Source organism: Gobio gobio (genome assembly GCF_949357685.1).
Source record: "Gobio gobio genome assembly, chromosome: 4".
Taxonomy (NCBI): Eukaryota; Metazoa; Chordata; class Actinopteri; order Cypriniformes; family Gobionidae; genus Gobio; species Gobio gobio.
In genome coordinates, this window is record NC_137100.1 from 35673129 (window position 1) to 35687880 (window position 14752).

The 14752-nt window shown below is 37.6% G+C and overlaps 1 protein-coding gene across 1 annotated transcript; it reads right to left on the reverse strand.

The window, feature by feature from the left end:
- Positions 1-1730: 1730 nt before the first annotated feature.
- tagln2 (transgelin 2) lies at positions 1731-8709 on the reverse strand. The gene is made up of 5 exons (XM_079815372.1): positions 8245-8709; positions 4110-4294; positions 3794-3965; positions 3210-3312; positions 1731-2419 (listed from the first exon to the last, which is right to left on the reverse strand). The coding sequence occupies exons 2-5, from the start codon at positions 4287-4289 to the stop codon at positions 2269-2271; spliced, it is 606 nt and encodes a 201-aa protein (XP_079671498.1). The 5' UTR covers positions 4290-4294; positions 8245-8709; the 3' UTR covers positions 1731-2268.
- Positions 8710-14752: the final 6043 nt, after the last annotated feature.

The window sequence follows — 14752 nt, forward strand, 5'->3', positions numbered from 1 at the left end:
GACCCACATTGCTTTCCAAAACATCCAGAAGGATGTCCATGGTATTGACAAAAACTTTATAAAAACCCACACTGATGCTTTGGTACTCTTATGGTTAATCAGTCAATCAATCAAAAAGCAGTTCCATTATCTTGGAAAGAGGCCAGTGTTACACCCTTTAAATCTGGGTCTAAAACACAGGTCGCCGACTACTGACCAATCATTATCTTACCCATAGTGTCTAAAGTGGCAGAAAAGTGGATAGCAAACCAACTGATTAAACATCTGGATAAAGGTTTTACCCCCCTTCAAACGAATGCAGTTTGGTTTCCGGCCCAACCACTCCACAGAGACAGCGAACTGCTTTTTTGGTGAAAAGTGTTTACTGGATACGAATCCCTTTGTAGGAGCCATATTTTTAGATCTTAAGAAGGTGTTTGACACAGTCAATCATCAAGTACTTCTGACTAAGCTCACACACTTTAACTTTTCCACAGATGCTATATCATGGTTTCAGTCACTTAGCTGATAGAACACAATGTGTCACTATAGATGGTGTAAAATCCCCCTACCTCAGCAATCATGTTGGAGTTCCGCAGGGCTCAATTCTCTGGCCTTTATTATTCTCAATGTACATTAACGATCTCCCAGGTGTATGTCCTGAACTTCATGTACAGATATATGCGGATGATGCTGTGATCTTCACACATGGTAGAGATGCTAAGGCAATAGCTACAAACCTCACAAACCAAAATTCAAAACTGGTTAAGTCAAACCTATCTTATTCTTAACACCAAAAATCAGTCGTTATGATGTTCACAAAAAAAGTGAAGTCAAATACTGTAAAATTTGACTGTAAGATGCCCACCAAACAACTACCAACAAAAAGTAAATCTGTGTTTCTGGGAGGAGAGGAATTGGAGTTGGTAACTCAGTTTAAGTACCTTGGGGTTATATTATACTAGACTCAAACCTCACTTTAAAAAAAAAAACACAAAAAGGTAGCCAAAACGATAAATTTTAATCTACAAAATTACAAACAAATTAGGCCTTTCATTACAACAGAGGCTGCTAAAGCCTACCTCCATTGTATGATTATTTCGCACATGGAATACTGTTTCACAGTCTGGTTGTTTGCTGGTGTCACTGCACTAAAACCCATTGATCAACTCTACAAAAAAGCAGTTAAGGTTTTGGATAGGAAACCACAGTCATTTCACCATTGTTCAATTTTAGAGAAGCATCAGCTCCTAAGTTTTGAAAATCTAAAAGTATTTAAAACTAGTTGTCTTATTTATAGATCAATGAATGGAATGGGGCCACCGCCCTTGGGGGATTTTATCAAAAAGAGAAATAGCGAGACCAGTACTAGATCAATTATTTGCGGGGATGTGAAGTACAATTTAGAAAGTCTACTTTTGCACAAAATGTCCTTTCTATTAAAGGTTGCACAAGTTGGAACACTTTACCAATGGTAATTAGAGGAAGCCACACTTTTATTTAGTTTGTTTAGTGCTTATAATAAGCACTTTAGGATGTCTAAAGTATAGTGATTGCATAGTGATTTTTAAATATGCATCTTAAGTATTTTATCTAAGCATGGACACTTTTTATCTTTATATGTCCGTTTGGTATTATGTTTGCTTTTTGTCTAATCTTTTTTTTTTTTTTTTTTTTTGTCTGTTTATCCATGTCTGGGACTACGGATGGAAACTAAGCTAAGGCTAGAACACAACTGAACACAAAGAGACTTCAAAATGTAACTGAATTTTATTAGCAAAATCAATTATACGTGACTCATGTATACAATGTATAAGCATATCAATTAAAGGCCCTAGATTCATTTAGATTTTTAGATTAGGAAGTGAATTTAGAGCAGAGCATACAAATCAGATCCACAGAAAGACAAGACAAACAACTGACTGTGCAAGGCCAAATTCCCCTTACATGCATTTTGTTCCCATGGAGTGCAGCAGAATGCATTTCTTTGGAATGTATGTAATAGAATAATGGAATGTATGTCTGTCTGCACCCTAATAGAATTTAAGGCAGACTTGATTCTAATGGAATGTATTGGAGACCGGCTCATGTGTGGGGAATGCTTGGTTTCTGAAGCAAGGACCTATAGCAGTTTTAGGTTCAAATGATGCAATGCATTTGTAAACTTTGGTTTAAGCTGTGTTCTGTTTGTTGTTATTGTCCAGCTGGGGTTTGCTGAAGGTTTAAGTGAGACTATTCGTCTGGTCCACCCCGCTGATGAGCCAAGATAGATTACTGGTCGTCCAGTCTTTATTTGTTGTTAAAGATCTGTCGAGGTCGTCCGTAACCAGTCATGCCTGCCTGTGATGCCCCTTTGTTAGTGCCCATCTGTAGGCCGATTACACTCTGACCCTCTTTCAGCTGATCCTCAGAGAACTCTCTCTTGTTCTCCTGGGCTTTCCTGATGTTAAGATAATAGCAAACAATTTAGTACACACACATACATTAGTCTACCGTTCAAAAGTTTGAACAGTAAGATAAAAAAAAAAGAATACTTTTATTCAGTGAGGATGAATTAAATTGATCAAAAGTAGTGGCAGTAAAGACATTTTAGAAGGTTACAAAAGACTTATATTTCAAATAAATGTAGATATAACTTTCTATTCATCAAAGAATCCTGCAAAAAATGTTTCAAAGTTTCCACAAAAATGTTAAGTAGCACACTGTTGTCAACATTGATAATAATAAATGTTTCTTGAGCAGCAAATCAGCATATCAGAATGACTTGAAGGATCATGTGACACTGAAGACTGGAGTAATGATGCTGAAAATTCAGCATAGGAGTAATTTACATTTTGAAATGTATTAAAAATAGAAACCAGTTATTTAAATATTACTGTTTTACAATGTTACCTTTCATCGACCCCAAACTTTTTTTAAGCAACGTTTACCCTCAGCTGCCAATTAAGTTATATTTGTTTATTATTGCTGTTTGTTTATAGCATCTTTTCTTTTGTAAAGTTTCATAATGCCATATTTCTGTGAGACATACACTTATCTGTGTTTGCTGATCCCATGCTGGACACATTCAAATATCTGGCCAATAAGTGTTTGTAATCATGTTGCTATGACGATAAACCACAACTGCATATTGACCAGTACAGTGGCTTGTTTTTGTTATCTGGTTGCTATGGTGGCCAGTCAGCCAGTTCATTTTGCGAACAGGAAGAAGAAGCTACAACAACACTCACTTGTGAAACCAAGCAGGGTCACCTTGGTAACAGCCATCACTCTTAGTAACAGCTAGACTCCCCAAAGACATCAGCATCATTTGCACAGCGGCAAGGTCCTTACCTACCCACACACAAACATATACATTAATACATTATGCCATTTTTGGCAGTTCCTGATGAGAACATTAATGTAACTGCCTCTTTAGAACTAAAACCAGCTGAACAAATATACTTCAACTTAAAATAATTTTCTTTCCTGAAATAAAGCTGAAATAAAATGAAAAGAAAAAATAAATTATTAGAAAACTAAGTTAATAAAAGTAGTTTAAGATTAAGTACTAAAATTAATAAAACTGAAAAAAACAAAAGCACACAACCAAATTACAAAAATGTAGCCCTACAATAAAATAAAATAAAATTGAATTGAAATGAAAACTGAAAATATAAACTCTGATCCAAAATATTAGTAACTACTATAATAGTATATAATGATCCTTGCATAACACTGTTATGTGCCAGTTTAATTTTTAATGACAGAATTTAGACAGACAAATCAATCGTTGACTCCTTTAAGATCACATGATGTCAAAACAGACGCTCACCCTCCCAGAGGTCAACGGTTTGAAACGCGTCAGACTTGGTGACTCCATAGCGTTCAGCAGCAACAAGGAACTGAGAGATTTGCTCCATCTGTTTGAAAGCCATTCCAGAACTTTGGATCTTTTTCACAGGCTTTGAATCCTTATGGAGACTGTTAATCAGCTCACATAAAATCTACAAAGAATGAACAGAAAACAAGATGATTATAATTGTGAAACAGTTGTGGTGACATGGCAGAGACTTTTATAATGCAACCTCATACAATTTAAAAGATATAAAGATAAACTTGAATGTTTTCTCAGATAAACATGGACTTACACATCCATCCTTAAGCCACTGCTGAAAGCCTTGTTTTCCAGGTTGAGGTTTTCCTACAGAATCCCCACACTGAGCGATTATCCACAGCACCAGCCGCTCCTCCAGCTCTGGATCGTACTTTTTGTCAATCTTACTCTGCACCTCGCGACTCAGACCATAGGATGGACCTTTATTTGCCATTTTGACTGAGAAAACACAGTTTTAGTTTTCATTAACGACACTGGACCAAAACTATACAAGAATAAGCAGATGTGCTCTACGTGTTTTTAAGCCGCCACGCTATTTTGCAATGATCTGTTCAGGCAGGTTTGGTTTTACTGTTAAAAAGACTGAATCTGTGTAGACAGAGGATTGAGCTTTGTAAGAAATATCGGTAAGTAACACTTTACAATATGGGTGCACTTATATGCATTAATTCATGCTTAACTAATGCACAGATAATCACGTGTTAATGTATGACTCATGAAGAACTAAACCATTTATTAATGATTACTGCATCAGCATAGCCTAGAAATCTAGACCCACCCTAGTGGCAGAAAATGTATTTTGTTGTGAGTGTAGTCTAGCAACTCTCGGTAGACCTGAGAGCTGGAAAAAACAAACTCTGGTCAGGCCAATCACAGCGTGTGTAGAGTCGGTGGGCAGGCTTAACATAATGACGCCACGTCACGGCAGAGTTGCGGAGGTTCTGCGTGCTACTCGTAAACAAACCTGACGAACAGCGGTCTTTTGATTCGGCTTTGGCCGTGACTCTGGAAGACTTGGAGTTAAGCTTTTCTTTGAGAAAAGAACAAAGAACGGCACTGAAGTCATTCTTAAGAAAAGAAGATATGTTCGAAGTTTTGTCTACCGGATACCGTGAAAGTCAATCAGCTAACGTTAGCTCGGCTTCACCTTCTTCTTTGCTTTGGTTGTGGTGCTCATGGCGCTATCCAATTGCGTGCAGAGGGAATTAGAAAGACAACCGTTTATCCCGCCCCTCGGATTGAGCCCTGTCAATGGTGAGTTTCCAGACCCAACATCTTGATGTGGATCTGGCTTGTCAGGCTAGCATTAGCAACTAAGGAACATTCTATATGATTAATAGATTAAATAATATATGAATTGCTATTAAAGGGTAACTTCAGTGATTTAGCATTAGGCATTGTATCAGTAGAAACCCGGTAGTATATGGAACTTTCCCCCCTCATATCCCCCTGAGACGAGAGAATTATGCACTTTATTTCTGGAAAAAAATTACTTTTTTTGGATTTTTTGGCCAGAGGCTAAAGACTACAGCTACTAGATGGAGCTGTTCCGCGTGTTATCAACCCGCCCATAGGGAAGAGATCTCACGCACAGAATGTAAGACAGACGGCCGCACGGACAATCATAACGGATCGATGCAGAGCAAAGTGAGTGTTTCAACTTTTCAATGAATTCCTGTGATAGTTTAGCTTCCATATGCGATCTGAAAACGTGCCAGACTGGCGCTTAATGTTACCTCAGCTCTGCTCAGCTCTTCGTGATGAAGGAAATCTGACACTGCTGAGTCTGTGCCGTGACTTTCGTTCGGCTCACTCACACTTTATTGAAAAGACACGTTCAGTTTTTAATTGTAGTGTTTATTCTCTAACTGAACTAAATGTTTGTATTACTATGAAGATCAAAACGACAGTGTATGGACTACAGAGTGGCCTCGTAGGGCAGCGAAGCAAGTGCATTCTGGGAGTTGTCTTTCATCCACATGAGACAAAAATACATTTTCTGTCTTTTCTCAGTCTAGAAGGCACCAAATTCAAAAATAATTTCACATTTCTACTACATAAATGACCCAGCTTGAAGCTTAATGCTAAATCACTGAAGTAACCCTTTAATTAAATGTGTCATCGTGTATTTATTCCCTAATAACATATTATATTAACTAATAATGTAAATTCATATATTTATTACCACAATTGTCAAAGCTTTGTACTTCAACTTCCAGTTGTCTGCTTGCAAAGGTGTCATTATGTAATGACTTTACTTGTTGAGGCATATGACTATTAACTAATTGTTAAGTAATATGTCATTGTGGTTATGGGTTTTGAATTAATTTTGAATTAGTTAACAGTCATGTGATTCAAAAAGTAAAGTCATAACATAATGATACCTTTGCAAAGCATTAGCTAATTATTAATTAAAGCAGACAACTGGAAGTTGAAACGCATGGCTTCGACCCATGGTGGTAATTAACACGTTAATTTACATTATTAGTTAATATAATATGTTATTAGGGAATTATTACATGATTATTTAATAACAATTTATTGATTACTTAATCTATTAATCATATAGAATCTTCATTTGTTGCTGATGCAGTAATCATTAATAAATGGTTTAGTTCTTCATGAGTCATACATTAACTTGTGATTATCTGTGCATTAGTTAAGCATGAATTAATGCATATTAGTGCACCCGTATTGTAAAGTGTTACCGAAACATCTAACTGAAGACTGCTGTGAAAAAACGTTTCAATGCAAATATTAGTTGTACTGTTCACTGGAGTGTATCGTCACTTGGTCAGACAGAGCATGTACTTAACAGAGCATGTAGCAACACAACCTCTGAACTAGTAAAGAGACAGACATCTCAGATTGTAATCAGAAACTGATGACCATTGAGTTTCAAAAATGCTGCAACCTGTTTTTTTGTCAACATGTTCTTATGACCTTTCAGCTGTTAGGCTATATTGGAGTTATCAGGCCTTCATTTGAATTCATTACTGTTTGAGGTACCACACCATGAACTAAAATGCAAACACAACAGTATAGGCAAACTCATACAGATAGAAAGATAGATTCAAGCTAAAACTCAGAGATAGATTTGTCAAAGTCCAACCCTCATCCACTAAAGAAAACTGTGGCCTGTTGCTAGTTAGTCAAGAGTCGGAACTTGTGACTTCCATTTGACTCCTTTGTGACATTCAAACACAAAAAGAGTACACTCTTTCTTGCAATAGTCCTGCCGTTTCCTAATTTTTCTAGCTTATTGCACTCAGATTCGACATTCACAAACATTTCATATACATGCATCCTTGTCTAAAATCAGACATCCTTGCTATGGGTGAATATACAAAATGACAAGTTACATCTTGCCCTGCCCATGTTTGGAAGTGAGGTGTGTGTGTTTGTGCGTGTCTTAATGCAAAAAACTGTGCATATCTCAGTCCAATTTGTTCACATCCGTTGAGCGTTTCCTGTATTTGTAAGCAGTAGAACACCATCTGTAGGGCCATGTGCACTTACACACACAAGCACACCTGGAGTCTCTGATGCAATATGAGTTACAACACTGAAATTTCTCATAAATGTCCTTGTATATAATATTGCGTAATAATGTTCACCTTATCTTCTGTTTGGCTTCAGGCTCGATATCATGCAACTCTAAGACTCCTTCTTCAGTAATGTTAGCTGAGGATGAGGTGTGGTATCTAAGCAAACCCTTCTGATATGTTAATGGAGGGACAAATAATTAAGAATTAATGACTTTGTGATATTCAGTTTAGTTATGTTTCGCCAAATCAAAAATCAAATTGTCAACGGAGCTTTAACCACAAACACTTAGTCTTCAAACAAAGGAAACCAGATGCTATTGAGAAGTTGGTTTCAGTTCAGAACCAGAAGCATTTTTGCAGAGATCTGATACTCTCACTTGAATCTCACAAAAGAGAGAGGGAGAGGGAGAGAGAGGAGTAAAAAGGACAACCCTCATTTACAGAGAAAAAACATGTGCGTCATGCAGCCAGATTATTATTCCGTTTTGGAAGATGCAGTTTGAAAATGTGTGTGTATGTGAAAGACGGAGAGATATTGCAACATGTCATCAGCTACTGCCAATAAAAACACTTTAGAGACTCAGAACATGTGAAAACAGGCAGAGGCATTCAACAGAATTCTAAAGAGCGATCTAAGATTACAAGATGTCTTTATTCTTTGCTATAGTCAGTCCATACCACTAAAACATATCTCTAAATACTCAAATTCTCTCTTTTCTGACTGTCATTCTTACTCTCTTGTTCACTCTCTCTCTCTCTACCTTGGTTTATATTACATATTTATTCCTTACAAAATCATTTTAACATAGCAATACATAGGTTTATATGTAAAGTACTTACCAGTTTATGTGTTTAAAACCCTGCTCAGTAGTCTTGATATGGAAATGCGTATTCTGTGGTGCACACAACTGTGTGTGTGTGTAGGCTATGTGAAACAGAATCTCTTCCCCTTTATGACAGAGTTCAGGGTCCAAGCTCAGGGAGTGCCACTCTCATGGAAATGACTTCACCAAGAGCGAGACGGAGCATGAGAAAGAGAAGGAGTGAAGGACAAGAGCTAAAATGGCAAAAGAGGAGGCAACCACATCCATAAAAGGTCATGACTTTTTTTTTAAGTCTCTCTCACTCTTCACCGTTTTCTGCCCCTCCCTTCCTCTCTCGTTTCCCTGTATTGCAATGTGCGTCCTTATTTGGGAGAGTGAAAAGAAGCGGTCAGGACAGAGCGAGGAATTTCTTCACATGCCTTCTCCTCCACTCCGCCCAGAGCAGAGGGAAGAGGGTAAGAGGAATGACGCGGGCATGAATGAGAAAATATTTTGGCATTTTCTATGGAGGCTGCTGATTAAAGAGTTTGATGAAACAGGAAGTCACAGAGTTCACACATGAAAACGGACAGAAAAATTAAACAAGCCTCGGGCAGTAAATATGGTAAAAGAGAGTACACTGTAAAAACTAATTAGTTCAGTTTACTTAATTAAATTGTGCAAACTTCTTGCCTTAATTCAATTAAGTAAGCATTACTTAATTGCATTAAGTTGTTCTTACTTAAACCGTTTAAGTTTTGTCAACTTAATTCTATCTGGGATCTGAGGAAGTGTACTCCCAGAGTGCATTGTGGCATGAATAAATTAATTGCTTCGTTTTACTATTTTTGCCTTTATTTTACTATTTGTCTTTTGTCAGTATAACCCCAATAATGACAGCAAGTAAAATAGTAAAGGTCGTATTAATAATAAAAAATAAAAAATAAAATAAAAAAAATCCTTGTTACCATTGTTGTGTTTTGCATGCTGAATGTTGAAGTGTGTGTGTGACACACTCGAGCATGGTCAAATGATATTGTGACAAACATAGAGGGATTATATCAACTCAATTAAAAGGTTATGCCATAAATATTAGCAAAAAAAATGTTAAAAGGTCATTATTTGACATGAAAAATAGTTATGTTCTATATCATTAATGGACAAATATTACATACACACACATATATATATATATACATATATACATACATACATATTACTTCCCTTGTTTTGAAATCAATTTCTTGTTGCATTGCTGCATTAATAGGAAGTTAATTACTATAATATGAATGAAGTTCCAAGTGTCCAACCAAAGGGAACACTAATCACAATTATGGTGAGAAGAAGTGAGGGAAATGAGTGATAAGTCTGGAAAAAATTGCCCCACCTCAAAAACACTTTGCCCGTCCGCCCGTCCACCCGCTTGTTTTTTTGCTTTGGCAAAATGGTACTCAAACCAGTCAAGTAATGTTTTCTTGAGTTTTCTAAGTAACGAAGGCATAGCATGCAAATAGTTCAGATTACTTACTTGTTTTAAGTAAGGTCAACAAATTATTGGACATTAAGTAAAGTTTACTAAAAAAGTCTTAGTAAGAACAACTGTTGGATTTTACAGTGTAGGCCTACATCAGACAGACATGCATCCATTCTTGACAGTCATGACATCACTGGACAAAGTAAACTCGAACAATATTATCATCTGACGTCTGCTTCCATAGTAACACAGAATTGAGTCACTTCCCTTTTCTTTTCTGTTTAGTTTATGTAATATGACCTTCTGTTAACTTGTCTGTTCTCTGTACGGTGTTCAACATTAGGATTGTTTTCTATATATTCAAATATATTGTCTCAAGTTTAGTTTAGTTGAGTATCTATTCAAGTCCAGAGTTTCTCGTGTACGGAGTTGTGGACTTATAAAATATTTACCTGTAGGTATATTTGTAAATGAATTTGTCTGAGTCAGTATGAGACTGCTTACTTGGGTTCATGTAATGGTTAAATGCTGTTCATTGTGTTACCTTGAAAAACAGCATGTTGAAGTAAGATCTCATGCTGAGCTTGTTGAGATTCATCAGTCGCAGGGGTGTGTCTGTCATTCACTGTCTGGACTGATGTGAGATGAGATAACATCTGGGTGGGGTTCCATTCACACACAAATGATGGTTTTACAACACTAGCATTTCAAAGTTTGGGGTCAATAGTCAATACATTTTTTCTTTGAAAAAAAAAAAAAAATTTTATTAATCGTGGATGCATTAAATTGACACTGAAGTCAATTGAATGCATTTAATTCACCAAAAGTGGCAGTAACAATAAATTAATTCCTTACATTAGCCTGAAACTGTGTGAAAAAAATGCTGATACAACTGCATGTGAGTGTGTCAAAGTATGTCTGAATGAATGTGATGAATGAAAGGTGTTTATTGTCTTAAAGATCACAGCAATGAGTTTTTCTCCACTAGTCCTAGTTTATTATGTTGAACGTAATGAAATGTGTCTGTGTGTTTGTGGATGTTTGGATGCGTTTGCTGCCAAGTTGTGCTGTTTAGCCCTCAGTAGGATAAAGTATGCTACTTATCCGCTGAAGATGTTTCGGCCCCACATGTCCCTGAGACTGCACAGGACAGTTTGTGTGGCGCTGTCTTCGGCAATGCATCCTGTCTGTTGTCCTCCCACGCAGCGGCCTTTAGAACAGTTACAGCCCTGTCTCACTAGTGCCATCTGCTGGTACATGCGCTGTCCTTCAGATCCCTTGTTTGAGTAGATAAAAAAAGAGAGAAGACGGCCGCACAAGAAGCCGTGAAGATACCTGAGTGAGTTAGACACAAATTAATTATGTGTGCATTTTAATGCGCGCGTGTGTGTGTGTGTGTGAGGGGAGAGAGAGAAATGCGCTGTACCAAATTATCACATTTGTTTGACTATTTCTTAAAAATGTTAGTGCATTTCTTGATGTGTTTATTCTGTTCTAATTTAACATTTGTTTTAATTTATGTATTTTGTTTTGTTCCAATTTAAAAACATATTTTATTTTATTAGCATATTTATTTTTACAATTACATTTTCATTTAGATCAAATTTTGCAAAATTATTGGTGCATTTATTTATTCAAATTTTATAACATATTGATTTGATTTACTTTGTTCTTTATATATACGCAGGGCTTGACATTAACTTTTTTGCTCAGCATTTTGAGTATTGGAAACGCTATTTCAGTAGTGATATGTATCGAAAAAGCTAAATTTTTGACAACTACATAGCACTTAGTTTTTTATTTATTTCAGATGCTTTTTTTAAAAAAAGACTACAATTGAAAAATGTACAGCCTATATTAGGCTATATATAAAATTCAATCCACCAATGTGGCTAGGAGTGACTGCATTAGATGCCACTGCTGAAATCCGCCCACATTTGGCGGGTTGGTGGGTGTTCATGTCAAGTCCTGTGTATGGTATATTTATATATTTTGCAACATTTATTAGTGTATTTTATTGTTAACTTTTTTAGCATTTTAAAATAGTATTAATGTATTTATTTGTTTTCTAATTGTATTGTAATTTTACGACATTTTTTTAAAAAATGTATCATTTATTTTTTTTATTTTTACCATAGCTTTCTTTTTCCCCCTTCACATCCTATGGGCCTGTATCTTTATTTTCATCTCATTATTATGGTGGCCCAGTAGTGCACAACACAACGAAATTTAAAAAGCATACATAAGTTCACAACACAACGAAATTTTAAAAGCATACATAAGTTCACAACACAACGAAATAAAGCCACAACACAACGAAATAAAGCCACAACACATCGAAATCAAGCCACAACACAACAAAATAAAGCCACAACACAACGAAATAAAGCCACAACACATCGAAATCAAGCCACAACACAACAAAATAAAGCCACAACACAACAAAAGCCACAGCACAACAAAATCAAGCCACAACACAACAAAATAATATTGTGGCTTTTTGGTTGTGTTGTGGCTTGATTCCATTGTGTTTTGGCTTGTTTTCTTTGTGTTGTGACTTGTTTTCGTTGTGTTGTGGCTTTTTCGTTGAGTTTTGGCTAGTTTCTGTTGTGTTGTGGCTTGATTCTCTTGTGTTGTGGCTTTTTAAAAAAAAATGAATATACTTTTTAACCTAAATTGCTCATCTTGCACTGCTCAGCGGCCACCAGTGATTGCGCAATCACGTCGAAAACGTCACACTAGACGTAGGCGGAAGTATCGCCCCCGTATTTACGAAGTGAACATGCGAAGACTAATAAGGAATGTGAAGGTTACGTCACGCCGTGTTGCATTATGGGTCCTCCGCCATATCTGCAGGACATTCGTGTTTTGGAGGCTGTGTTTGGATTTTCTGTCGAGATTTTAATAAACGTTGATATGGTTGGTCAGTACTGCTGGATCAAGAACTGCCATAGCAGATCACACGATCGTTCAGGGAGGAAACTGAACAATGGAATACGTTTTTTCAGCTTTCCTTCCTGGAAAAAAACAACAAGGGAAGCAGGTGGAGGAGCTGACGAAAAGACGCCGGATCGCGTCTAAAGTTAAAATAACATAACTTTAGCTGAATATTTAGCATTTTGTTTGTTTTAATAACTTGGCCAAAAACACAAGTGCCATCTTATGAACGTGTTGATTCATTGCACAGAATACAACAGAGAAAGAATACATTTTTGACAGAATCATTAAGATACGTAGGTATTAATACATTGTCAGTAAATAGCATATTTCTTTTAGCTGGTTTGCCAACGGCCATACAACTCGAAGAAGAAGAAGAAGTGCCATCTTACCTTTGCCAGTACGACTGTGCTCTTGCAGTTAACGTTATGCGGCCTGTGAATTAGGGGTGCACCGATCCGACTTTTTCAGTCCCGATACCGATACCGATGCCTGGGCTTTGTGTATCTGTCGATACCCGATACCGATCCGATATATTGTTGAATTAATAATAAACTGTATATCTTCCACCTTATACCTTCCTTGAAGAGACTAAAGGCACCAGACTTTACTAACTAAACATAACTAAGACAAAATAACAGATGTATGTAAGGTGTTGAATTCTTATTTATTTAAAAAACAATTGTGCATTCAAATCTAAAATAGAATGTAATCTAACTTCTTTAAATAAATAAAATGTAGCAGTGGAAACAAAAAACAGTGTAGGCCTATTGGTCAAACATACAATAGTAATCTGACAGTTACCAAACATTTTTTACACTACAGATAATTGTTTTGGTATATAATCATATCAATATTAAAAAGTAGCATTACAAATTAACAAATAGTCTAATTTTCTGCCATATGCAATTTATTAAAAAATTTTCAGCTAGCTAATAACAACTTTGTTCTGGTTTCACCTCACTCCAGATTAAATGATTGTAGGCTAGGCCTTTTTATTTTACTACACATTGTCAACAGAAATAAGATGAAATACTGTTGATAATTAAAAATAATTCTTACTACCCACTCTTGCTAAATTGGGTAAGCACACTTGTGTTCTCATTTCAGTTGCGTTCTGAGTAAATTAATAAACTGAGTTCATGAGTTCAGTGTTGGACGGATCAGTTGTTCCCTTTCGTTCAGTCACTACGACGTAACGTTAGTGACTAACGAATGGGGGTTTCGCTTAGAAGCCTATCAACTTCGAGTTTTGAGAAAACGCCCAATGGCGTGCCAATGCCATGGGGCATGCGGAATTTGCATACGTAGCTCCGCCTCACTGCGTGAGTATATAAGGAAGTACGAGGCAATATCGCATTATGTTCTGCTTTCGGAGCCAAGAGTACCTACCTCTTCACTCCTACAGCCTTCTGAGACTCTGTCAGCTTCTTCGAGACGAGCAGCTTTCCAGTCGGTGTTGGTGTGACGGCGCGTTCCAGTGATCGCATACTTCCTGCCTGCTGATCTGTGCAGTGGTCCGCCTGACAGCTGGTGTGTGTTTCCCTGGGCGCTTCGGCATCGACTGCAAGGTTTTCCTCTCACAAAAAGAGCTTGCGCGTGGCACGTCTTTTTCAAGACGGCTCGCCCGTGCACTTCCGGGTGCGATCGATTTTCCGCTGCTGTCTGTGGACGCATTCACTGCTCGGGCGTGTTTGGGCTTCAGCACGCACGGGCAGTGTTTGCGGATGTGTCACGTTTCCATTGCGGGGGCGTGACCATCGCGATGTCACGGTCGAGACTCAATGATCTCCGTGAGGAGAGAGAGTCCCCTCTGCCACACCCCAATCTACCGTCCCCGAGTGAGATGGTACTTTGGCTGGTGGCCAGGGTGACCTGAGGGCGGTGCTGTGGTATTAAGAACCCCGACGTTCATTCCTCGGGCCACACCCCCCTCTTATACATCGCTTCCGCGAGTGTTGGATTGAATCTACGGCCCGTCTCTGACGCCCCGTTCGTTCAGTTCACGCTCCGGATAGCAGTGAGATGTCGATCGCCGCATCCCAAGGTGGGCTGGAGTCCTTTGGGGATGACGATTAGGTTGTGCTCCGCCTCCGGGTGTGTCAGCACTGCCTGATCTGACCTAAAGTTGACA